This window comes from Lepisosteus oculatus, chromosome 3 (genome assembly GCF_040954835.1).
Source record: "Lepisosteus oculatus isolate fLepOcu1 chromosome 3, fLepOcu1.hap2, whole genome shotgun sequence".
In the NCBI taxonomy this organism is placed as follows: Eukaryota; Metazoa; Chordata; class Actinopteri; order Semionotiformes; family Lepisosteidae; genus Lepisosteus; species Lepisosteus oculatus.
In genome coordinates, this window is record NC_090698.1 from 13,836,170 (window position 1) to 13,861,593 (window position 25,424).

Consider the following 25,424-nt stretch of genomic DNA (forward strand, 5'->3'; position numbering starts at 1 on the left):
TTCCTTAGTGCCACCACAGATAGCGAGACAGCACTACTAGGGGTAGATCTGTACTGGAGTGTTCGCACTGTTTTTCTTCTGGTAAATTTATTTTTGTAGAAATACACTAGGTCCCATCATGTTGGATATAAGCCCAACAATGTCTCATTAATAGCCTTCAAAGCTCCAGATTTCTTTACCTAAACTATGCACTGCAATATTTGTCATTTAACTCATTTTGTTTTGCATTTACCACACCTTAAAGTGAGTGCTGCTATACCAAAGTTAATAAATGTATATATACATAAAATAATTAAAAATCCTAAAAATATATTTCCTAACAACACACCCAATGCATTCAAAACCACATTTGTGACTATTGTGAAGCAATGTAACACGATTTGATGGAGGGCTTTAAAAACAAGCGCTTTAAAGAACAGGGTAAAGTGAGAGGCACTGGGGTCAGATTCCTCAAGTAATGTTATAAACAAGCATCAATCATGCTATTTTAACAGGATATGGCATGGAAATCCTGAAACTGGTGGTTTAAATTGGCAGTGATATGCAATGGGCTATAGAGGGACTCAGATCAATGATGACAAGAGCTGTCAGAAACAATGTTCCAACAGACAGCCAGAAAGAAATCTGGAGACTCTGACAGAACACATTCAGCTGCGGTTCAGTCAGTTCCCAAAGTAGCCTCGGCTCATCCTCACAGTTAAACTGATCAGATTTTCACTGAATATTCATCTAGAAATATCAGTAATGAAATATTTCCTGCAAGCTCAGGAACAGCAGGAGAAAATAGATCACAAAATATTGGTCAAACCTCATAATACATAAAACATGTTATTCTTCTTACATTTTTATGCTGATGGTACACCAATATGCTTGAAATTACATTTTTAGGATTGTTGAAACGTATTACCTCCTGGCCAAAAAAACTCTTTGACAACATTTCTGTATGTGCCTGTTTTCTCCTGAAGATAAAAGGTATGGTTGTATTTGAATTTAAGGTAGAGGTTAATAGAATTTGATAGCACATCAGGGAAAAAGGAGAGTATTACTCTAAACCTTCCCTCTTTCTAACCAGAAGAAAACTAAATAAATTGGTTATTTTTTACTTCGACAGTGTGCATTTCCAAAGGGGTCTTTTTTGGCTCCTACTCTTTTATGAAACAAATACTATTTGTGTTGCGTGCTCATCATTCAATGAAGGAAATAAAAAAATATATAAACAAAGCATAAAAATGGCCAAACACATTACTTACTTCAAGATGCTCTGGGGCCCACTAGTGAGGGTAACAGAAGAAAGAATTTTTAAATATTTTATAGAAATTAAGTCTCATGACAATGTTATACAAAATCAAAAAGCACAGCAAACTGAACCCCAGTCAGCACCAGGGAGAGCTGCAGCAATCATGGAGACAAACCCCATAGGCATGTCCGACTCTGTGCTGGACAGTCCTAGACATCTCCTCTCCTAACACTTGGAAAGCAAGCCTTTACGGAATGAAAGCGCTTTGCAGGCATGCCATCCATTCTACATCCTCCAAGGGCTACCTTATTTAGAAATGAAGATGAATTATTCATAATCCTCCAGTTTATTATTAACTTCTTTATTCAACTGAAAGTTAGTCATTGACTTCCTTAAATCAATGCACTACCTCATCCTCTACTGACAGAGGTATGTAGATCATCCACTTTTAATCCTCCATCAAGCCCGTCTGGAAACACGGATATTGCACTAACAAACCACAAGGGGTTTGGGAGTGAAACATCAATGCATTTTCCATTTACAGAGCTGAGGCAGTGGTCCCATCTCTCTGGGATTAAATGAGGCATTTAACTTGAGTCCATAAATAACAAAATCCATGCACATGGGATGACAGGGACTTTTGGCACCTGCTTAGCGGAAAACAGCCAGCATGTGCTGAACTGGGTTTGCAGTATGCGGTTGGCTGGCAGGCTGAAGCTCTGACTTAGTCTGGGCTTGTTCTCTGTGTGACCTTGGAGCCCGGGAATGGAAAGGATGGACCAGCTGCTCAGCGTGAGCGTGACTCTGTCCAGTTGTGCACTGGAGGCTAGGGGCTAGGGTGCTGGGTCTGTGAGGAACACCAGCAGGTGAAGGGAATCCCCACCCTTTCAGAGTGATGACAAAAATTGATTCCTCTCTTTCAATCCCTGGTCTCTCGAAATAAACAGAACCGCATTTGCAAATCTCCTTGGGTAAAAACCCTTTCCAGTCATAAATAAACATTTTCTTGGTAGGAATGAATTGTAGTCTGTATTCTTTGGAGGTACTTACCGCATACAAAAATACTTTTGTAATTTTTGAAAAAATACTTTTGTACGGTTTGGACTGGGTAGGTCAGATTGTTGCATATGACTGATTTTGAATTACATTCAAACTACCCATGTTAAAACTGTCTGCCTAACTGTCCTATAGAACAGACATTCCTCTCTCGCGTCTTGAAAATACTTCTGCCAAGGCAGTGGAGTGTTCCACCACCAGCAGCAAGATGGCGCTACAATACACTAAATCTCCTGAAAGGTACATATAATACCAGTGTTTCTGTGATATTCTTCGTTAATAGAGACCACATTGAAAATTGAAAATTCAGTTAATGTGGTGCTAAAGAAAAAAGTAATAATTTAAAACACAGAACAAAAGTATTATTATCTACTCCTTCACTACATGCATCTACCTCCTATGCTCACAGATTAATTAATTATTAATCAACCGTGATTATTCCACTTAAAATAGTGTTTCTGCTCCACAGCAAATCTATAGTATGTATAATAACTGTTTGGTTTTGTCAGGACAGGAAATTGAGGTTCTAAACCACCTTATTAACACTTTAAAGCACTTAAAGAACACCTGCAACAACTCACGTTAATAAGCACTCAGCAGGAAGAGATGAGGCAAACTGCTTCACCTGGCAGCAGAAGAAAAGAATTCTTAACAGCTGCTTGTGCTGTCAGGCTTTATATGCAGGTTGTAACCAAAAGCCAAATTGTTTGAATTTCAACCAGCAATCACTGAACTGTTTACTGAATCAGTACTGTCCAAACCCTCCATGCAGGAAGAGACCATCTGATCAAGAACTTGGTTCGTGCTGGTCTGTCAATTATGTGGTCTTGTGGAATGATGCACAGGAAAAATGCACACATTTCACTGCACACACATGCTTTGCCCACTATATGAAAAGACTCCAATGAGACACACAATGCCATGCATTTATGGTATTAAAGCCTTCAGTTCATTTACTATATCTCCAAATACATGCTGACCACAGCACACATCACCAGCCTGTTGGGATGAGGTCACTAACTTTATGACTGGAGTCTCCTATAAAATAAAAATAAGATTTAGGGGGGAAAAGGTCAGTTTTATTTACAAAGACAGCCACTTCCCAGCAGCAGGCTCTCTTCTCCAGGAGCTGCGTTCACCATTGCTGAAACTTACCACCTGTGCAGTGACACGTGTGGCACAGAAACCCCGATTTTTTCTTTTTTGGTTTTTGATCAGGAGGCACTAAAATCAGCCAGACTGGAATGAGCAGCAAAAAGAGTGTGCAAGATACATGCAGCTCCCATGTAGCGCAGCAAGTAGGAGCTATGGCTCTTGGGAAATATTACAGACGATAGACATTGGAATGGTTAAAAATAACAAGAGGCCTTGGGTCCATCCAGCCTGTTTGGTAGTTAGTAGCTAATGGATCCAAACATCTCTTCCAGCCATTTCATGAAAGAAGTATTAGCTTCAACAACATGGCTGGGCAGCTTGTTCAACACTCCCAAAACCCTTTCTGTTCTCAGTTTTAAATGCACTAGTAGCTTCTTCTGGTTTGTGGTTCACTGCTCATTCTACAGAAATGCACTGCAATAACTTTATGTCAATGTCTTAGGATTTTGAAAACAGAACTTGTATGAGGTCCTTCCTAATCTGTTCCGTTCAAGACTAAAAAGGTTCGGTTTCTTCAGCCTGTTAGTGTAGGATATTCCTTTAAGCCTCAGATGATGATTTTCTCCCAATAGATTCCAGAGCAGCAATATCTTTTCTATAACTTGCTGACCTAAACTGCACACAAAATTCTAAATGAGAGCTGACTAATGCATCATTCATTTTAAACATAACACCCCTTGATTTCAACTTTAAAACATTATCTATATATTGTAACATTTTATTTTTGACCAACTCCAAACATTTTCCAGAAGATATAAATGACATCTCAATACAAAAGTTTTTTTATATACTTAGCCTCTTCAAGCTCAGCTCAGTATTTTCCACTTTGTAGTAAAAGGTGTTAATGCTTTTGCTGCCCTCATATAAAACACAATTTTGTGTGTATTAAATGTCATTTTCTAGGTGTTTGCACATTTTAGAACTTTGTCTAAATCATTTAGCATTTAATTTTGAATTATGATCATTCATATAAATTAGGAAGATGAAATAAACACACACATTTCTCCTGATTGTACTGGCTGTAATTTGAGAAATAATAAATTTATGAGGAAGTAGATCAAAAGCCTTCTGAAAACTTAAATACACTTTATTGTATGACCTACTGTATGTGTGTCTTGTTCAAAGAAATCCAACAAGCTGGCTGGGCACTGAAGTACAAACCATGTGACAATCATCTACAAATAAAAAGGCCAAAATAGGGTTAAGTTTCTTTAAACAGAATAAAGAATCTACATGTCAGAGCCACAGCTGAACTGAAAAGAATGTAATATTAAAACAGACTAAAGCATTTCAAAGTCTGGAGGGAGAAAAATAAAACCTACAGCACTGCGGTTGCTTTCAGAGCTGGCTGGGTAAACCTCACAGATAATGAAAACCAAGAGAGAATGTCTTCATTCCCAGAACGATGAGAACAGGCTGAGTAAACAAACGCATTTTTAAAAAAATGATTACCATCACTGCTAATTAAGAAGAGATTTCAAGCATTTAAATACCGTATAGCACATGCTCTTTCTCCTACAGACATCCCGAGTCACAAGGGCTTTTTTGGCGGCTAGAAAAGTTGTCCAAACATTGTTTGCAGGCACGTGAAAAAGGCAGAAAGGAGGCACAAGAACCAGTGAAAAGAGCAATCAAGAAACAGCTCACATCTGTAACCTTCCTGATGTTCTTGGGTTCTAAAATCATTAGCTGTTTACACGACACTGGGATTTTCTAAAGGTTTGTTTTTACAGCGAGAGTTGACCCGAGAGTGGGCTATTCTGTTCACACGTTCCTTCCTTTGGCATGAAGAATATCATCATAAAGCAAGAACATAAGAAACAATAAAATGTAGGGGAGGCCATAGGCCTGTCTGGCTCATTTACTGGTACTGGTAGCTAATTGAAGTTCTTACCAAACTGTTTGTTGGAAAAAAAAGACGGGACTGTCTTTATCAACATGACTGAATAACTTGTTCCAGCCCCTACAATTAACTGTGTGAAGAAATGGCTCCTATTACTAATTTTAAAGTGCTTCCCTACAGTTATTACTTGTGCCTTGTGCTTAAAGGTTCACTTTCACTGTTGTTTTTGAAGACATCCCTAGGGTTGACTTTGTCAGTGTCTTTGAGGATTCAGAAAATGTGAATCAGTTCCTCTCAATCATGTTTGTTTTAAAGCGAAAAAGAAACATTATCTTAGCCAGTCACTGCTGGACATTCCTTTAAGCCTGGAACCTACCCGGCTGCTCTTCTTTAGACTGATTCCTGAGCAGCAACATCTTTTTGGTAATAGTGGGTTATTAGTTCTGACTGAAAGAAAACACTGGGATAAAACTGCAGTGGTACAGAATTTGTCAGTAAGAAATTTCCAAGGATACTTAAAGAACTCAAGTCAAAAGCACTGATGCTTTCTTTTTTTATTAAAAAAGGATATAATCCCTTTAAAGAAAAAACTACTTTCCAGTATGGGACATATCCAAAAATCCACAGCATGCCCAACAGGCCCAAATGTAAACAGATACAATTACTTTAAGTCTAAATATATTTGTAGAAGGTCAGGGACTCTTGTGCTTGAATTTCACTAGCATTAGGTTCTTCCTTGTCTAAGCAGATTTTTTATAGCAGTAGCAATGAAAGAAACCAACATGTGAGACCAAGATGTGTATCTGTCAGCAACCTGCTGTTTACTTAGCAGAGGTACAGTAAACTGTGCTGGCAGGACTGTCCATGGGCAGAGAGTTTCAGAGGTCATGTGTGTGAGACAGCCTCAAGTACAACATTTCCTGCTTTTCTGCCATCTGCGGAATCGAGACTGAAAGGGCACCGTACAGAGACCTCTAGAAGATAAGCGCACTGCAACTCAGAAAACATTTAAGGAGGTTCCTTTCCTTTTCCTGTAAAAAAAAAACTCTCAAGCTTCTATTGAAAATTCCAAATCACCTTGCTAGGTGACAAAAGACACTTGTACAGTACTTACCTACAGCACAAAAAGAATGATTTCACCTGTGTCTGTGAGACTGGAAGTGCTCCATATGTGGGTCAAAGGTCTCTATACAGAATAGGCCTGTAGTCCAATGCAGCTCTAATGTTCCGCTAGCATAATTTAATGACTTTTGGTATTATTATTATTATTATGATTATTATTATTTAATTTAAATTAATGGTTGACACCTACAGTATGTTGTGTTAAATAAAAAGTGAAAGTAAAGCTTTCCTATAGAACAATATATAGGCTTGAATCCATTTACTGTTTTTAACTACCAAAGGAGCATGATGGACAGAATGGCCTCCTCTAGCTTGTTGACTTTCTCATGTTCTAACAATCAGCTGTGTTCACAATAACCACCACTGAATTCTTCATCCCAAGGTATGTCATGAAATAACACAGAACTCCTGTCTCTCTCACGCTGCTGGAGATCTGCATGGGAGATCTTTGCTGCTCAGTATCAGCTAGAGGTTTCTGGGCGCAGACGAGCGTGTGATTCAGGCCAGACCACGAGAAATCTTCTTGCCAGGAAAGTATTTTGTAGAACAGCCAGCTTGTGCAAGCATGTGCAGTGGGCTGAGAAGTACGAGACCAGATTGAGATGTTTTGAATCCAACCATGTTTATCTTTACAGCCAATCCACTTTCTCTGCGATTATTTATACTGTACACAACAGTTTTCAATTTTTTTTATTACTCTGACCTGAAAGCAACTGTAGTTCATAGTAATTTATGAGAAACTAAAGAATCCTAGATGTGTTTTCCAAACAGGACTTGATGGAATATTTATTGCTATTTAGAAAGCCTTGAGAGCAACCTCTCCTCCAATGAGGTGAATCCAAGCTAAGAGGTTTGGCTGCAAAGAGATTGAATGAATTCATTTCAATTTCCCAAGCTTCCAAACGCATGTCAAATTGGAATTAGCTTTTTGAAAACAATAATCTTTCATCAATAAATAACTGGGGTTATATTAGGAGACTCTGCAGCTGCTCCTGATTTGAAAGTGTTAAAATGTATTTTTTAGTTCATTTCTTTGCTGATGCAAATCCAAAACCACACTAATCCAAAGTAAAAATGAGTGCCACAGCATTCCTATTTTCCGAATAATCCCCTGATAATTTCAGGATGACAGTTCCTAGTATTTTCTTCAATTTCAGTGGTATTTTGCCTCCAGTACCAACCAGTGATAACCTTCACTGACAGTCTGAATTGCACATGCTCTCCGCACAACCAGTTTTTTCAGTAACTGAGGTTTTAGATTGTGGTGTATTTGCTGGTTCAACAGCACAAATCAGCACAGATCAGAAAAGCAGCACCATTTAACCTGCTGCAGCACAAAGAGAATCAATTTAAGATGAAAAATATACCCACTATTGGCACATAATACGCAAATCTCACATAGAGGACATCAAGTTCAGACTGTTACTGGATACAAGACACTTTTTTCACACCATTGATACCGAAAAAAGAAAAAGCTGTAAATTACAGAAATTACTTTTTCCAAATGTATCAGCACATTCAGTGCTTTGTCATTTTAAAGAAGACCTTTAGGCCTAAATGAAAATATTAAAGAGGATTATTCTGGAAAACAGGAACAACACGTCACAGCGTTTTATTCCTTTGCCTCAGATGATCGAACTTCTCAAAATCTAAAGTTTTTGGAGGAAGTCAGAGAGGGGAATGTTCCGCAGATGTAGATGAACCATTTTTGGTGCCTGTGTTGTTTGCGAGCGTGGGGTCTGACTCTGAAGCACACGCCTGCTGGTACCGCAGTGAAGCCTCCAGCTGTGCCAGGCTAAAGGGGTACCTACCCGTTGTGCTGGGAGGGACTCCCCTGGCTGTCCTTCAGCCCCCTCCTCTGACCCTCAGCAACCTCGCAGGCAGTGTCATTGGAATAAAGGTTGATGGGGCTGTTATAGACAGAAGGCTGTGGCGGGACATTAGCAGTCACGGGCGCGGTCACCCTCGCGCCTGCGGGAGGGGGAACACGCACACCCGAGGGGGGTGATTTCACGGAGGAGGGGCAGGAGACAGCACTGGCTGCGGTGGAGGGGGGGATGGGGTTGGTGGAGGGGGGGATGGGGTTGGTGGAAGAGGTGGCAGGGGTGAAAGCAGAGTGTGCCGAGGGAATGGAGGCCACCTTAGGGGCAGCTGCCCCGAAAGGCTTGGCTGTCTTGTTGTAGGCCAAGCTGGGTGCAACAAGCGGAGAAGGCGCACTGGGCACTGGTTTAATGGTCTGCTGAGGCTCTTCCTGTGCAGGGACACAAAACACACACACACACAGCACACATCACCCACATGCAGCACACCAGACACTGATGCCTCCTCACAGCCTGGCCAACTCAGCCAGAGAAACAGGCCTGAGCTTTAGCACAACACCTACTGAAATCACAGAACCTCCAAAAAAGCAACTAAAAACCGCCTTCATGGACTTTGTGGATCGCTCAGAAAACCGAGAGGCTTTCTTGTTATGTCTTTGAAAAATGGCTTAGCAAATTGAGTGAATACGAGGAGGCTGGGAGAAGACATCAGTAAACTATACTATTGTACACTGGAAAACAAGGTGACAGGTGCACTTAGCTGGCACAGTTAAATGAATGTGAAGCTGAAATGGCTTAAAATATAACCTGCATGATTTCACCATGCCTGATTCACACATGTTCTCAGAAAACCACAGGAATCATGCATATTTGCTGTGTATGGGCATTTGGGAATACAATTCCAAAACATGCATTACACAATAAAAAAAAATGCATAGCTAAATAAAAAAATCTAAGAATCTGAAACATGTCCACAAGACAAAAGCTTTATCAATGCAAATATAATTAGATTAGTTTCTTTTATTGAAAAGAGCTTTGAGATAGTCCTGAAAATTCCTAGATGTAACAAAAATCTTAATTTGTAGACATTCTAATGTACACACTATTTTTCTACATTATCCTATTGTTACAAAACAACAATACAATCTGTCAGATAGTCACAGGTACTTTAAACCTGTGTTTAGTACAACTTAAACTAGCTGTTCTGTAAAATGTGGGGCTTCATCAGTGAGATCTATCACAGTTTGACAGAAAAGCACATCACTGATAGAGATGAACTTACCTTTGGAGCAGGAGCTGGTGCAGGTTTGGGAACACTGGAAGCCCTACAAAACAACAGACTGTTTTTAGAAGAAAGAAAAGATTGGCATATTTGTCATATAGCATTTATTTCCTCTCTTATTGTATTTTGAGAACAACATTTTTTATCTGCTTGTAAAATATGACAACAGTTGGTTTACATTGTGTTAACAAAAACAAATTGCACTGTTTTATAAATCAAACTAATTTGGAGAGTTTTGTTTTAGAAGCCAGCTGCCAATTAAATGTTTCAATTTAAATGCAGTGTTACACCCAGCTTGCAAAGGCCTTTTTATATGTCTGACTCACAGACTCATTTTTAATTAGCAAACCACTGTGTTCTGAATCCTTTGCTCTCAGATTTATTATTCCTTAATTTAATCTGTCACCATTGAATATTGCTTTGGAAATATAAAACAATTATTGAAAATTTAACTGTGACAATTCAAGAGACCACTGACTAACACTCATAATATACTCAAAAGGCAGAGATTTCTCACCTTCTACTACATGTTCCAACATACAAAAACCCGTCACCAGAACTATTCTAGATTTGGTCACATTTGATACTGATTAAAAATGTACTCTGCACATAAAACAATGTCTTGTGTTGAACAGTTTCTTATCGACAGTTTATTAATGGGTTATCTTGCTGTCTTAAGAGACAACACTGTAGAGGCTTTGACTCAAAAGTTCAAATCCAGTAGCAGGCTGCTTGGATCTTCCTTCACTTATCAATGCCTTTTCGGAAACTGATCAAGCCTTAATTGAGGACTGAAAGGGCCCTGGTAATAGCCTTTCCGTGCCTTCCAGCACCCTCTGTTGGAAAGTGCACTCAGTGCATGGTCTGTCATTGGCCACTGTGCAAGTACAGCTAGAGTGCAAGAAAATCAGAGGCATAGGGCAAACGGAAAGGGACAGTCCTGGAGGTCAGTGAAACAATTTGGCAATTAAGGAAAGGAAACAAATTTATGGACCAGAGAAATGGACTTTAGGTACCCAGGTGGTTAGAGGACAGGGCTGACTCACACATGTTTGTGTTCTTGGATTTTGTGGATTTCCTGTTGCTTCTCTATTTCTTCATATACACGTAATAACACATTAGTATGATGTGTTCAGTTGTGTTACACCAAAGTATGCAAAGCAACACGTTTTCTGAAAATGACGCAGGGCAAATTGCTAAACACCAGCCAGAAAACATTCGCTGCCTAAAACAGGATAACCCTGAAGATTTCCTGATCCTTTGAAAATTTGGTGTACTACTTTGAGCTCTGAAAAAAAAACTTAATTTTCCAAACTTTTTAAGAAACAAAAAAAACCCTCTTCCAAATCCTCCTTATTTGTTTTGAAATTTGCGCCTTTTGCTCTTTCACTTTTAGAACAGGATGAGATTCTTATGCAGAAAATGATTATTAACTGTGCATGATACAAAGGATGTAAATCACTGAAATGACACCTTAATACACTTCTCTGTTTTTCCTTTGGCAAGCTGTGCGCTTGCTAAGCTGTTGCCAACTTACGTCAAGGAGATCTAATAAATCTTACAGCATACAGTAGTATCCATGAAATTTATTAGCCATGTTACCCGTTTGCTCTCACAACATTTATGTTGGGAACTAGAAAGCTTTGCCTCTTGTAAATCAAAAGTAGGGAGGAAAACAAATCTAAGGCAAAATGACCAGCTGACCAGCTGAACTCCTGCCTCTTGCAGACCCGATGTTCTGTCTCACATGCACATACAGTACGTGATCATAAGGAGAGCAGAACAGAGGCAGGCTTCACGGTGCTGGTCATTTTCCCTCTTTCAGGCCCTGGGTTGACTAAATTACTTGGGCTCCCCAAAGGCTTTTATCTCAAAAACACACCATAACAAAGGGAAACCATGAAAGGGGACAATCTTGTTCCCTTGGTCATTAAGAGATAAATGATCCCAGAATCGCATCTGGCCATTCAATAAAGATTCCAGAGAAGCAGCTTCAACTACATGGCATGGCAAATTTGTGTCAGGTTGTAACTATTCTAAGATGCAAAGGAGTGCACCTTACTTTTGTCCCACAATGCACCTGTATTGAATTTTCACTGACCGGGTACTTGTTTTACTCTTGAGGATGAGGTTATCCTGTGAATTGACTTTGTCTGGTCTTTTCTGTTCAACACTAAAGAGATTTAGTCAATTTTACAAGCAGGAGTGAAGCACAATTGCACTTACTGTATGTACAGTATATGGAGAAGAAATTTGTATGCAAGTCTTCCTTATACAGTACTTGGTCACCATAGCCACTGCTTTCATTTCCCATGACAAGGTCATAAACACTCCAAAACAAACACAAAACAGCCCTGAAGAACACTGCGCTCTCCCTGATCCTGTTGTCATGAACAATAACTGCTCAAGCTTACATACAGTACAGTAGTTGAAAGCCCCTGTGCACAATGGCAGCCCATGGAAGCTTAAGACCAGCAGGTTTATGGGTCTGTTAAAACCCTCAATAGCTGGAGACCTCAAGAGTCTTAGAGAAGGGTTTCACTGGTCCACTTATGTAACAGTCAACTCAATTAGGCCATTTAGGAGCAGAGGTGGAATGAATACCTGCAGATTCAGTATTGGAATTGTGCATCCCTGACTAAGGGAAGGTACTGTGTTAATAAAACAAATAGCAAATGTTCTCAGAGGTCTTTTGGGACTGGAAAGATACTGGCAGATGCCTTTGTCAAGCCATGTCAAGATAAAAAGATCTACAAAACCTTTTTAAAAAGATTTCCAACATTATATGAAGATTTTAAAGATCTGTGAATTACTTCACTGTTACAGAGTGGAAAAGGTGAAACACAACTCCAGCTCTAGAGATCAGAAACGAACATAGGGAATACCCGGTCGACCCACAGAGAATTCTCTATCAGCTTTCAGTAAACTTAAATATTTTATTATCTTGTGGCATTTTCCCACTTCATACAGTATATCACCTTTTTCCACTGTTAAAATACTGCTTTTATCACTGCCAAAATGACCAAGAACAAAAAAGTTTCCTACTGCTGTGACTCTTTTACTTACATAGACCATACAGCACTGATTGCAAACAAGTACTGGAGCATCTCTTAATAGTTTAACAGTGCAGACACTACATCCACTTACAGTAGATACCAGAAGTGTGGTTGTCACATTTAATATACCAGTAGCAGACAGGTAACCAAAGGGGCAGCTCTATACTCTACTCTTTATCAAATCAGGAACTACCCCACATTTCACTCCTTATTCCCATATATGACCAAAATGTGGTAGCACAAACATGTTTGAATGAAAGCATCTCTAGCACTGGAGCAGGAAACGAAATCCATTTTTTAAGTAAACCTTGTGTAATGCTGAGTGGTTCCCATGTTAATATTACTGGCATATGTCCTGTGGTTCTTTGCAGAGTCTAGACAAATTAACATCTCCTCCATTAATCACTATCAGGTCACACGATACCGCTATCTTAAAAACAACACTGTCCTTTCACTTCCGAACTAAAGACATCCTGCTTTCTCAAAAGCTACAGCTCAAAGAGAAAACATTCCTGTATCTCTGACAATAAATGCATCAGCTGCATAACTTCTAATAAAAGGGTGATTTTCTTAAAATCCAAACACATTCCCTGCCCTTTAGAGACATTCTGCCTTATTTGGGAGAAATGTGACATTGCATTCAGTATACCATTTTTTCCTAAGCTAAAACAGACCAACAACAAATACTTATTCTGTGGCTAATTTCACCCCTTCTCTTTTTTGTGATTGCTCCCAGATGCCTTATTACTATAGAAATTCAAGTTTTTTTCCTTTTTTTTGGCTACATTTCCAATTGGAAGGACTGACTCAATAATTCAACTTTTTTTGTTGTTATTAAGTACTTAAAAGCTATCTCTCTAAATAACCCCAGTACTTAAAACAGTATTGGTAACAAAGTCCTGTTGTGCTTGCTTTCTCTTTATTCTTGACACAAACTGGGAACAGGACAGTTAATCACAGTAGGTGTGCAGTGTTCATCAAGGAGTGCAGTACTTGTAGGAGAGGAAATTAATTACCCTCGTGAAAAAAAGACTGTGACATTTGAGTTTCGGTATCTTTTACATTTCTGTGGCCTGAACATCAAGACGTCCTCACAGACCCTTCTGAACACCCCTTCAGACATTGCCTGTCTCAGCCAGTCCGACTGTGCTTCAGTCAGGTTCACTGTACTGTGATCTTAACTTCACAATCTGCAACCAATGCTTTGATTCCCAACATTGTAACTTAAAACTATTTTGCTTCCCTTGGTAACTAACTCCATTGAGCTTATGATGCTCTTTTTTTCAAATTTGCTCTAATTAATGTTGCCATCTGCAAAATCTTTACTTTTATCTGGGAATTTATAATGTGCCATTATACCAGTAAAATAAATGATTAAAAAACATTAACAATCAATGGCTTTTATTGCAATTTCCAAGTCTTTCAGCATATGACACAATGGCAATGTAAACAAACATGAATGAAGCTATCAGACAGGGAAATCAAAGCAGGTGGACTGGTGGTTTTGAAAAAGGGCTTGTCATCCACCAGGTGCGGTCCTAAGCAATGTACTCTATCTTCTTGGACTGTGGTTTCAGGATACCCACAAGTTTTTATTTATTTATTTTTATTATTTATTGTACTGAAGAATGGGGAAAATATCACAGCAGAGATGCTGACAGCTTTTCCACTGTTACCAGAAATGTCTGCATGTAGAAATGATAAGGACACATTCAATACAAATCCTGTGTGTGTGAATACCATTTCTGTACTGTTACTGTGTCAGTGCTAGATATGTCTATTGCTATGTTTTGTGATGCTGAATGCCCATCATACTGCGTGATCCTTTGCTGAGGTTATGCAGGAGGCACAGCATTTTTCTTTGACAAATCTCAGCTGATGGATGAGGAAAAACACGAGACTCAACATGTTTAAAACACAGAGAACATGTTGCAGGTTTTATCCAAGCATTCTTAGTAACCACAGAAATAATTTGTCTTTATTCTAAAAAAAACGCATGGCGCATATTTTCGGTTTCATTCTTCAGTAATAAAAAGGAAGTGAATGTGAGGCTATGGTACGCGAATGAACGTGTCTCTTCACCCCAGGGTGCTGCTGTGTGATGTTATTTATGCGTGACATAACTTGGAAGCACTTTGAAGCACCTCAATAAAGGGATGGACTATATTAGGAAAGTCGTTTAAAGAGAGTGACGGATCTGTGTAGAAGTGCAATTACTCTAAATTATTCCCAAAACGGGGAAAACAATGTCCCAGGGAGAGTCGAAACTAAGGGAGGAGCTCAACATTCAAGCTGGAGACTTTCTTTGGTATTACTGTGTGTCAGGACAGGCACAAAGAAAGTGTCTTCACAGTGCTCCTTCCAAAATAAGCTGCCCTGGGCCCAGAGTAATTCAAAACTTCACAGTTGACAAACCCAATACTTCATGGCCAGTTTCCATCAGAAATAAGCAAAATGCCTTTGGCAAAGAGAAAGCAGCCATCAGGAATGGAGCTTGTAATTTGTGGTTGATGGCTGCAATGAAGGTTTCATTAAATAAGGTTCCCAATTAAAATAAAGCTGTCGACTTCAGGAAAAAATAAGACATGTATTTCAAAAGTTAAGACATCTGTTAATCTTTAATTACCTAGTGACATGTCTTCATCAACAAAAAAATAGCATCTCTTCTATATATATATACTGCATCACAGAGAAATGTCTATAGCATACTGTATAAGAATTAGAGGTCTGTTTTAAGCTCTCCTAGCAGCTTAGAAAGTTTTGAAGAAAAGAAGACATACTGTATGGCATTGCTTTCCGCATTCCTTGTCAAAGTGTCAAAATACAGCATGTTTAACTCAAGGTTTATGACATTAAAAGCAATATACTGTACAGTACAGTAGCTGCATGCAATGCAGACACTAAAAAGATCTCCAACTTCCAAGACAAAATAAGAATGAGGAATTAGAAAGCACACTGGCTAATCACCTGCTTGCAGCAGCAGGAGAATGGATTTGCGTGAAAAGTGGAAGGTCAAATTAACCTGAGAGACTCTCTCGTCCATCATTGTCACTCTCAAAGGAAAGAACTCACAACCTCCAGCAATCACCCAGCAAAGATCTAAATGAACTGGGAGGTGTTTTAATTCAGAGTCCTCTGACCAACTGTACTTTTATAATGCTGTGCCATTTTCCAAATTGTCCACACTTAAAAGTCAAGACACACACCCATCGCTCCCTCTTCTAATGGCAGATGCCATCTGTGATCAGGATGGGATGATTAATTCAGGTGTCTCTCATCCTTGTACTCACACCTCATACTCTGCAAGTTAAGACTTGAGGGAGCACACGAAAAAGACAGAGAAAAAAGAAATGTACACTTCCTTACAGATTCAAAACAAAATGACTGTTAATTGACTGACTGTTCAGGGATCATGAATCCCTGTGCAATCTGGCAGTAGTGACGAGAAGCCACCTGTAGAATGAACCAGTGATAACACTGAAACTCTGCAGGGTCTTATGACCATGTCATACTTCAAAAGCGTGATTCAAGGCTTAAATGATTATCTGGGTTAACTAGGGAGGAACAATGCTTAATGTGAATATTTAGTATTTAAAATTACCATCTCACAAATATCTGCCATCAACAGTTAGTTCATGTTCATACCACACTGACTCAGACACAGATACTTCACATTCCAATTTATGGCTGCATGTTTCTAACCCAGCATGGAGCAATTAGGGGGTCAATTCATTGGAACCAATTTCATAATGTTCATAGAGAAACTCGCATGAAAAAAATAAGAGCCAGTCATTTAACTGTGGAATTAACTTTTAGGTTTAATGTGACCCTTCAAAAGCTTCAGCCAGCCTGTAAAATGGCATTTAAATTTCTGTCACTGGCACTCAGCCTCACTTTTTGTTTCTGATTAGCCCTTAATGTACTCTGTGACAGGTTTGGGCTGTACCCCTGTGATTGTGAATGGCTCAACTTGGTCTGATCCCTGCACTGGACAGCCTGTGGACTTTGTTTAAACTACGGCCCAGAAAGACTGAAATTCTAGCAGTACTCAAGGCAGCATTTTGGACACCTGTTATTACTGTGGGTAATCCTACAGCCCAACCTCCATACTGGTGCCTGACCTCTTCCCTCTTAGGTAGTAATGGTGAAAAGATATTGCCGAGTTTTCAGCACAGTCCATTTCATCACCACAATCACATTCCGAGGCTCTTCAATCTCAGTCAAGTGTAGTTATTTTCTGGAAACCATACAATTACTAGCAGGTGGAATGAAGTTTCAAAATCACCATACTGTATACACAGGTTGTCAAAGGATTCATATCAGGAGCAAAGAAGCAACTTTTCCAGCAAAAGTGGAACAAACGATAATACACTGAAGAAAATAGTTCAGATTAATCCTGTTCCACTTTTCTCTTACCTATTATTTTCTTATCTTTCATTTTAATGCTTATATTGACTAAGGAAAGAAAAAGATCCCTAAAGAATGCCTTCAGGGTACTCATGGACACAAAGTTTTCATTTTCTCCTGCTCAGAGATATTCAAAGAAAACAGTTATTGATGATTTAACTCAATAAACAAAGTCAGAAATTCTGTCTGCAGAAGTATTCAAAGCCTGTTATTCTAAACCTGTGCACGTCAAGGAGTTTGGTGCTGAAGAACTACAATGCACTTCCGGTACTTTTACCGAAAAATTCGATCCACTTAATTTCAAGTGCAATTACATGGAATTAAGCTGCCAAATTCCGCAATTTAGCATTTGTGAATCAGAATACAGTCTTAACACAGGAAATGTTTGCATCCTAATTCAAGGGATAACAGCATCTGATAAAACATTTAAGTAAACATGATGTGTTCTGCAGTGTGATTGCTTCAGGCTAACACTGTACTTAAGAACAGGAACAACGGGAATTCAGCAATCTGTACTTTGGTCATAAACCTTTTCCTCTGGTCGGTGTCCTACTGGTGTGAGGCAAACCAGAACACTAATGAGATGATTCAGGCTATAAATGGGCTTCTGCTGTGCTAGTTATTAAGATGCTTTTTATTTAGAGGAAGTACTCCATTCAGTAATATGGCAAGTATAGAACAGTGCTTCAGTGCATGTTTTCTACGCTGTATAAAATTTAACAGAAATATCCAAATTGAAAAAATGAATAGAATCTGAAAGAGTTAATACAAATGCAGTGTTGCATGAATAAAAAGTGCTTCTGCTAAAGACCGCAACCATCCCCAACATCCAGATCCCTGAAGAATCACAGAGAACCAAAGAGTTTAAATGAATTTAAACCGTATCTGAGTGAGCAGAGAAATAAACTTACAATCAGGGTGATACAAGACTTCAAATGAAAAGTTATAAATCATTGACAAAAACACCTAAAATATTTCCAGCAGAACATGCTGCCAGGCCTCTGGCCTTTCTCACTGGTCTGACAAAGAAAAGTGCTTAATTTCTTAGTAGTTTTACTTTTTTTACATAAAAGTCTTCCGTGTTACCATGCCAAAAAGGGCAAAAACCCTCACCAAGTCGTTAATCTGATGATTATAGCAGAACATGGAGAGACCATACAGAAACTGGAATGTGGTCTAATAACCTTGATGCAGATCTGGAAATTGTTAGCTTTGACTTTCCTGACTGACATTGCATCTTTGTGTTCAGCCTTGCTTCAGAAAAGCCTTCAGCCCCTGGCAAACATGACACCAACCTCCTGAGAGAGCTTTTCCACACAGAGAACCTCACACAAAATCAAGGTGAGGTACTGTAGGTGGGGCTGCATATGCATGAGGGGGCGAACACAGAGTAACAGTGTGGGTTAGAACTGAAAGCCCATTTCAGACACCTTCTTTTTTACAAAAAGAGCTAACAACCCCTGAACTTTTTGTTCCAGACAATATTCTATTATGCTGTTCGGGCCGATCTGCAGCCAGGAGACCTAAAAGAACAATAAATGGTATAATCGGTGCCCACATAAAATACAGGCTGGCATAACTTTGTTCAAACTGGAACATTTATTTCTGGAGTTTTATGCTAGGCATCAAACTTATGCTTCCCCTCTTAAAATTGTTTCGCCCATCACATGCACTTCCATAATGACTTGGACACAATGTCTATGTTAATGTGCCACAAAACAAGCGTGCAAAACTGATTATCTAGAACATGTTGTTTCTGCTCTAGTTACATTACTAAATAGCATAACTAACTAAATAGCATTTCGTTATACCATATACCTGTGTATGAGTATAATGACAATAAACGAACTTGAAACTCGAACTTGAATTATGCTGTATGTGCCCTGTCCCGATGGAGGGCCTTTTCTTTGCTTTCTTTGCTTTGATTTATTTGATAATGGGTGACTTTACTCTGTACAGTCACACTGGACCATAAGGTTAAGAATAAAAATCCAGACTTGGTCACAATACTGTAAGAAGAGATTGAAATTATTGATATATAAAATCTTCTCAAAACAAGCTGGTGGGAAACTGCTCAGAGAGTATGAGATGCATTCAAACTGGCCTTGCTCTGGTGTGGATTTAAATAAATAAAACAGCCTCACAGTGACCCATTAAAGCAAATGGAACATTTTCTACAGAAACTAAGCCTATGTTAAAACAAACTAAAACAATATTTTTAAAGCTGGAGGTTAAAATCTTCTTAGAAAAAAAATTCAGACGCATAGGAGTCTGTGGAGTTTAACTTGACGAGACAGAAGTAAAAATAGACAGAACCATAACTTAACAGTTTGTGTTTTTAAAGAGGGGATATAAGCTGCGACTGGCAAAGTCAAGGGATTTTAAATCTACTGCTCGTGTGCAGATTTCCCAGAATCTTAGACACCTCAACTTAACAGTAGATACCAGCAACAAACTGTGCATCTTGAATAAAAAAGCAACCACACATATAAAGATGGAAAGGAAGGGAAATTAAAGGCCACAGCAACAAGAGTTTACCTAATGACTCTATCATACAATCTTAAAACAATGGAGCGCTGACTGAAGAATCTTTGCATATTAATTATTCTTGTCAGGTCTGAAGAGTTTCATGTCACCAGCAAAGTGTTACAATAGCCTTCATCAACACTGCAGAAAGAATCAGGACATCCCAAGACCAGCAGGGCTTACCTGTAAAAACAATGGGCACAACCTGGGCAAGCTCAGCAGTGACAAACCACAGGAAAATCATGGGTTGGGAGTGAAAATTCCTCGTTGTCACTCTTGTACTTTAAATGGAAAATAACAGCTGCAGGAACTCTAATTTTATTTAAAGGAGTTGCAGGAATATAAATAAGATCTGATCTAAAGTGCTCTTCACGTGTCAATACAAAAAAAACTTCTGTTGCACCAGTGGTCTGTATTAAAATTCCAGTATGCTCGCCAAAAATCTGTATCCTGGGGGACAAGTGTTACACAGAGCTGAGTATTCTGACCTTTACAGTGGCTGGGATAGGTCAGCTTTGCTGTACAAGTACTTTGCAGGAGATGTGTCCCCTTTAACATTCTCAAAGAACTGTACAGAGACAGGAGAAAACTGTTCTGACAGAGACTGATGCAAGACGAAGAACAAGGTGTTAAAGCTTAGAAAACTAACGGAAAAGAAAGTTCAAGGTTTATTCCGTAATAAATTCTAAAACCAATCTTCCTAGCTTCCATAGCACACTTGTGTACATACTGTAAGAACCTCAGTTTGTCTGTCAACTAATATTAAAATATTCAGACTAAGCAATACTACATTTGAACATCTCCCTCCAATTTTCTTTTTAGTCTTTTGCCTATGATTTAAGAATAAAAAGAGCTTCACACAAACTCATTTGTGAGGCTGGGGGTGGCACATCAATGAAACCATATGAAGCAATAAGACGAAAAGCAGGTATCAGAAAGCTGCATATCCCTGGTGAGATTTTTAGCAATCTTGAGCTTATCGCAGAGACAACTGAGAGGCCCCAATCAACCATACCAGCAAGTCTCTGAGAGGTGAAAGGAAACCAAAAGAGCAGGAGGAAACCGCCGTGAACATGGGGAAACCTTGCAAAAATCACACAGGATTTCCAGTCCAAAATGAAACACAGGAAGTAGTGTTGTGAGACAACAGCACTTACTGTATAGCCATGCCACTTCACAACTCCACAACCTCTTTATTCAACAATATTCAATGGCAAATCTAAACCTTTATGGTCTAATTAGGTATTTTCAGTGGCAATAACAATAATATTTAATTGGATAGCTTAAATCAATAAATTGTTCCATATGCCTTTTATATAAGCAGCTTAGTGGAGGAACACCTTTCAGGGTCACGGGAGCTTTTAAGAGCATGCAGTGACTTAATCACAGCAATGACTTTTAGGTCTTGCAGTTGCGAACCGTTCTAAAATGGCAATGGGTATTTCATATCCAATCCCATAATGCACAGGAATATGTGTATTTATAAAGGTTTGGCACACACACAGAACAGCAGCAGGAGGATCATCGTCCCATTCTGATGAATTGACATGTTTTCTGAGATGAATGGGGCCTGTATTGTGTGCTGAATTCTTCGATTGTGTGCTGTATTGTGTGCTTTGATTTACAGAAAACTGACACTGCAGGAGAAAGATGTTTTGGTGTCAGACGCCTATCTTTAACTCTCATTTCAGTACGCCACTTCTGATTTCTGAGCTGTGTCATTGCTGGGTTTGCTCAGCGCAGAACCTGTCTCGCCATGTGGCAGCGGGCTGAAATGTCACTACAGATAATGCTGTGCTTGAGAGCAAACAGCTGCGCTATTCTGAGAACCACAGATAAGGGTTGGCCAAATGTACATTGTTTCCCTGGACCTACTGCTGCTTTTAACTTAAAATAGCCAGAGATGACAGAGAGGCTCGAAAGCCTAAAGTGGGCTGAGTGCAAGTCACCAAAAAAAAACTGGACGATTGGAGGAGGATTTTTGCCATTGCAGCATTGAACAAATCCCTCTGGCAAACGGTTCGAAAGAAATGACATGCTGGAGGCATACGAGTGAGGCAAAAGAGTACAGGGCTGTGGATGTGTGCAGGAGCAGTGCACCAAGCCAGGGTAACCCACTCAGGAGATTAGGAGCTGTGGTATATTGGAAACAAGAAGCTTCAGCACCAAATAGCCTGTAATAGATAATGATTTATCAACGCAGCTATCCGCCTGCTAAAACAAGACACAATACTCTTGATTCGCCAAGGACATTTTTCTCCAAGGGCAGCCAGTAGTGATAGGTCTTTAAAACAGTGAATTAATCAAATGATTACTTACCTTGAACATTCAGCCTTTCAATAAAAATGAAACATTCACATAATATTTGTTCTGTGCTTCCTACTTGAATGGATGGATACTATTTTCTCTGTTGTTGTATAGGGAAGAGTCTCCAGGCCAGTTTAAAAAACCATCAATTAGTGCAGGATTAAAAGCACATAGATCACTAATGAAGCTACAAAAGCACTGAGCAACAGGAAGGGTACAATTACAAGGCCAGGAACAAGGCCCAAAAAGAAGTGCCTGGGGATTTTGGTCCTACAGTCTTAAAGCAGATGGGGGAATGTCAAAGAGAAGCAACCTTCTCCCATGGCTCACAGGGTCAAAGGTCACAGAGACAGGACAGGCCCTTAGGGTTAAGAGAAAATTGCCACTTTAGGGCTTAGCACTTATCTTAAGATCTGAAACATAAAGCAGCGGAAACAATCTGGCATTTAAATAATATAATAATAATAATAAACTTTATTTTATATAGCGCCTTTAAAGGTGGCTTCTCAAAGCGCTTTACAGGATGGCAATAACAATAAATAAGAAGACTACAACAATAAATAAGAAAATTTCACAAGACAGGACACAATTATAATTACAACAATACAACAATAACAATAGAGGAGACCGTGGAAGATGGTATTAAGAAGAGCAGAGGGGTGAAGAATGGAAGCAGTTAAGTAAAGGCTTTTCTGAAAAGGAGGGTTTTGAGTCTGGATTTGAAGGAGTTTAGAGAAGGTGACTCTCTAATATCCTTGGGCAAGGAGTTCCAGAGCTTGGGGGCATAGCAGGAGAAGGCCCTGTCGCCCATACAATGTAGACGGGCTTGGGGGACAGTAAGGAGGGCAGAATTTGAAGAGCGGAGGTTGCGAGGTGGGGAGTAGGGCGATAAAAGTTCAGACAGGTATTGAGGTGCCAAGCCATGTAAAGCCTTGTAGGTGAGCATGAGGATTTTAAAGTCTACGCGGAATTTGACCGGAAGCCAGTGCAAGGACTCCAGGATAGGAGTAATGTGAACACTTGCACTAGATCTGGTCAGGATTCTGGCTGCTGAATTTTGGACATACTGCAGCTTGTTCAGAGTAGATTTAGATACCCCAGGGAGCAGAGCATTGCAGTAGTCAATTCGAGAGAATACAAATATGTTGATCAGCTTTTCAGCCACAGTTAATGATAGCATAGGGCGTAGTCTTGCGATATTTCTAAGGTGAAAAAAAGATGTTTTGACAGTATGCTGTACATGTGGGTCGAATGTTAAGCCAGAATCGAATATAACCCCAAGGTTTTTCAATTTTGATTGGAGCTCAAGTACAGAGCCATCTACAGACAGGGTTACAGGACTGGCTTTACGAAGTTGATGGGGGGTACCAATAAGCATGACTTCAGTCTTGTCACAGTTAAGATGAAGGAAGTTTTGAGTCATCCAAATTTTTATGTCAGAGATGCAATTAAAGGCTATTTGTGTTTGTTCCTCTAAAATTCACTTCATTGGAATATCACATAGTACTGACTGATGAAGGCTTTGTTGTGTTGATGATGAAGTTCTTTAAGTGTTTAAATTAAACTTTAAGTGAGTAACTGAAGAGAAGACTTGTTGATATAAGAAAAATAAATACATACTAAGTGAGACTTTTTGTAGACTTTGTTAAGATAACTGCTGTGTGAGGGTGTTTGTTTTTCCTTAAACACCAACAGGATAATTGGGCAGAAAACCAGTCTTGCCTAAAACATTTAATCTGGTTGAGAACACTTTCACCAAATCAGCCTTCAAAGCGGAAAAAAACCACTGTATAAACATTTAGTATCTTCATTAAGTATTAAGGTTGCTCTATAAAACATCCATATCCTAATTTCCATTGTTTTCTCTGTCCTTTGCCAACAATGTATTTCATTTATTTGATGTATTTTTCACATTTGCCCTTAAAATAAAGTCAAATTCATCCCTCTGCAGAATAGTTGTCCAAACGCCAGCTCATTCAACCAGTATCTGAGTCTAAGTGATGGCAGGAAATTAACCAATGGTTAACAAAGCTTGTATTGAGGGGACCTGCAGTCCATGCAAATGGGAAAATAGTGTCAGATCACAACAAGTAATTCAACAACTTTCCAGAAAGTAATACACCAAACCCCAGGGCGATGATTAAAAGTTTTTGCTCTCTGAGCTACTGTACAGCATGCATGACTTCCTGCTATCCCCTGGATCTGGGGCACCTCCATGATTACAGATTTTCATTTCAGATTAACCCAGTTTTGGGTGACTCACTGAAAATGACTCAGGGTTCTCAGTTTGCCTCTTAAATTTAGTTGTTTGCTGGTTTCAGTCCTTAAATAACAGAATGGGGCTAGAAACTGTTGTCTGCTGGGTTTCAAGTCATTTATGGCATGAACAATAGTTTGGAAGTGTCTTGCCATTTTCATTCCCACCTGATTCTGGACATCATTGATTGATAAACAATAAGAGCTGCGTAAAAGGCTAAATGGGTGTAAAAATACAAGCCAAGCTGTAAGACTTTGAAACGACAGATATAAAGGAGATAATTTGTGATGGAAAGGCATGAGTGCAGAAAAATGTTAAAATAAATAAATTGGTTCAATTAAGAGTTAAATGATTGGTTGTTCAATGGGAATAAAATCCAGAGTACAGGGAGTGCTAGAGGACCAGAACTGGGAAACTCAAGACTCACTTGTTGGAACCCAGAGTAAGAAACTGAGGATGAACTGGTACTACTGTACATGAGTTGGAGTGAGTGTAAAATCTAGAGGGTGAAAAGCACACTGCTGTCACTAATTCAGGTCACACACACTATATCACTTCAGGCATCTTGCACATGTATGCCAAGATAAGGAAGCACAGTACTAGGGGGAAAGCACTTGAAAGACGTAGACAAATTATGAAGATGCTGCAAAGTGCTTAACTTTCCACTTGCATGGAAGTTCTGTCAGTCTTTTTGAAAAAATAAACTTCAGAGCTTTCCCTGAAACAACAGTTAATGAGTAAATTAATGTAACAATTACTACTCAAATTGCACTGATACTGTAAGTAAGATCCTATTCCCCTCTTTTGCACAGAGGTTTCCAGTTCCCGCCCCCAGCCAGTTCACCTATTCAAATGGGCAACACAGCTTGCCAATACATGGAGGCTACTGTACTGCAACTCTGAAATCAGCAGACATGCAGATCATAACAGCTGGGAGCATTCAAAAGCATTTAAACCAATTAGAATCACTCAGTTCATGGTGTAAACAGAAAAACCCATTTAGTATTTTCCTATAATAACTTGCTTAATGTCCCATTTAGCAGTAGAGTTTTCCGTGCCTGAAATCAGGAGGGAGAAACATATAAGAACAACTAGATATGGCATGCTATTTTGCTCTATATAAATATAAGTGTCTGATTTATATTAAGTGGTTGTTGAGGCAAATCAATGTCATGGTGGCATTACAATATGCTTGCCAGATGCTAAGTTTTTCTGATGCTGTGGTGCACATGGGCGGACAGCTGCTAGGCTATTGGGCCGGTTCCCTTCTCTGGTGGGTCTGTTTTGTTCATCAGGAAGGAACCAAGCTTGCAGTTTGGTTTCTTCTTGCACCAGACCCCTACAAACCATCAGTTA

The 25,424-nt window shown here is 39.3% G+C and overlaps 1 protein-coding gene across 13 annotated transcripts in view; it reads right to left on the minus strand.

The window, feature by feature from the left end:
• Positions 1-25,424, minus strand: part of pdlim5a (PDZ and LIM domain 5a) — a 128,502-nt gene that overhangs the window by 44,638 nt on the left and 58,440 nt on the right. For 6 of the 13 annotated variants that reach the window (XM_069186904.1, XM_069186894.1, XM_069186895.1 and 3 more), the window contains 3 exons: positions 9,516-9,558; positions 8,225-8,340; positions 1,251-1,271 (listed from right to left, as the gene is read on the minus strand). In XM_069186904.1, the coding sequence (XP_069043005.1) occupies positions 1,251-1,271; positions 8,225-8,340; positions 9,516-9,558 (180 nt within the window). Of the gene's footprint in view, positions 1-1,250; positions 1,272-2,874; positions 2,919-3,314; positions 3,332-8,224; positions 8,341-9,515; positions 9,559-19,687; positions 19,807-25,424 lie in introns of those variants that run through there. The other 7 variants (XM_069186899.1, XM_069186897.1, XM_069186901.1 and 4 more) reach the window with 5 other exon arrangements.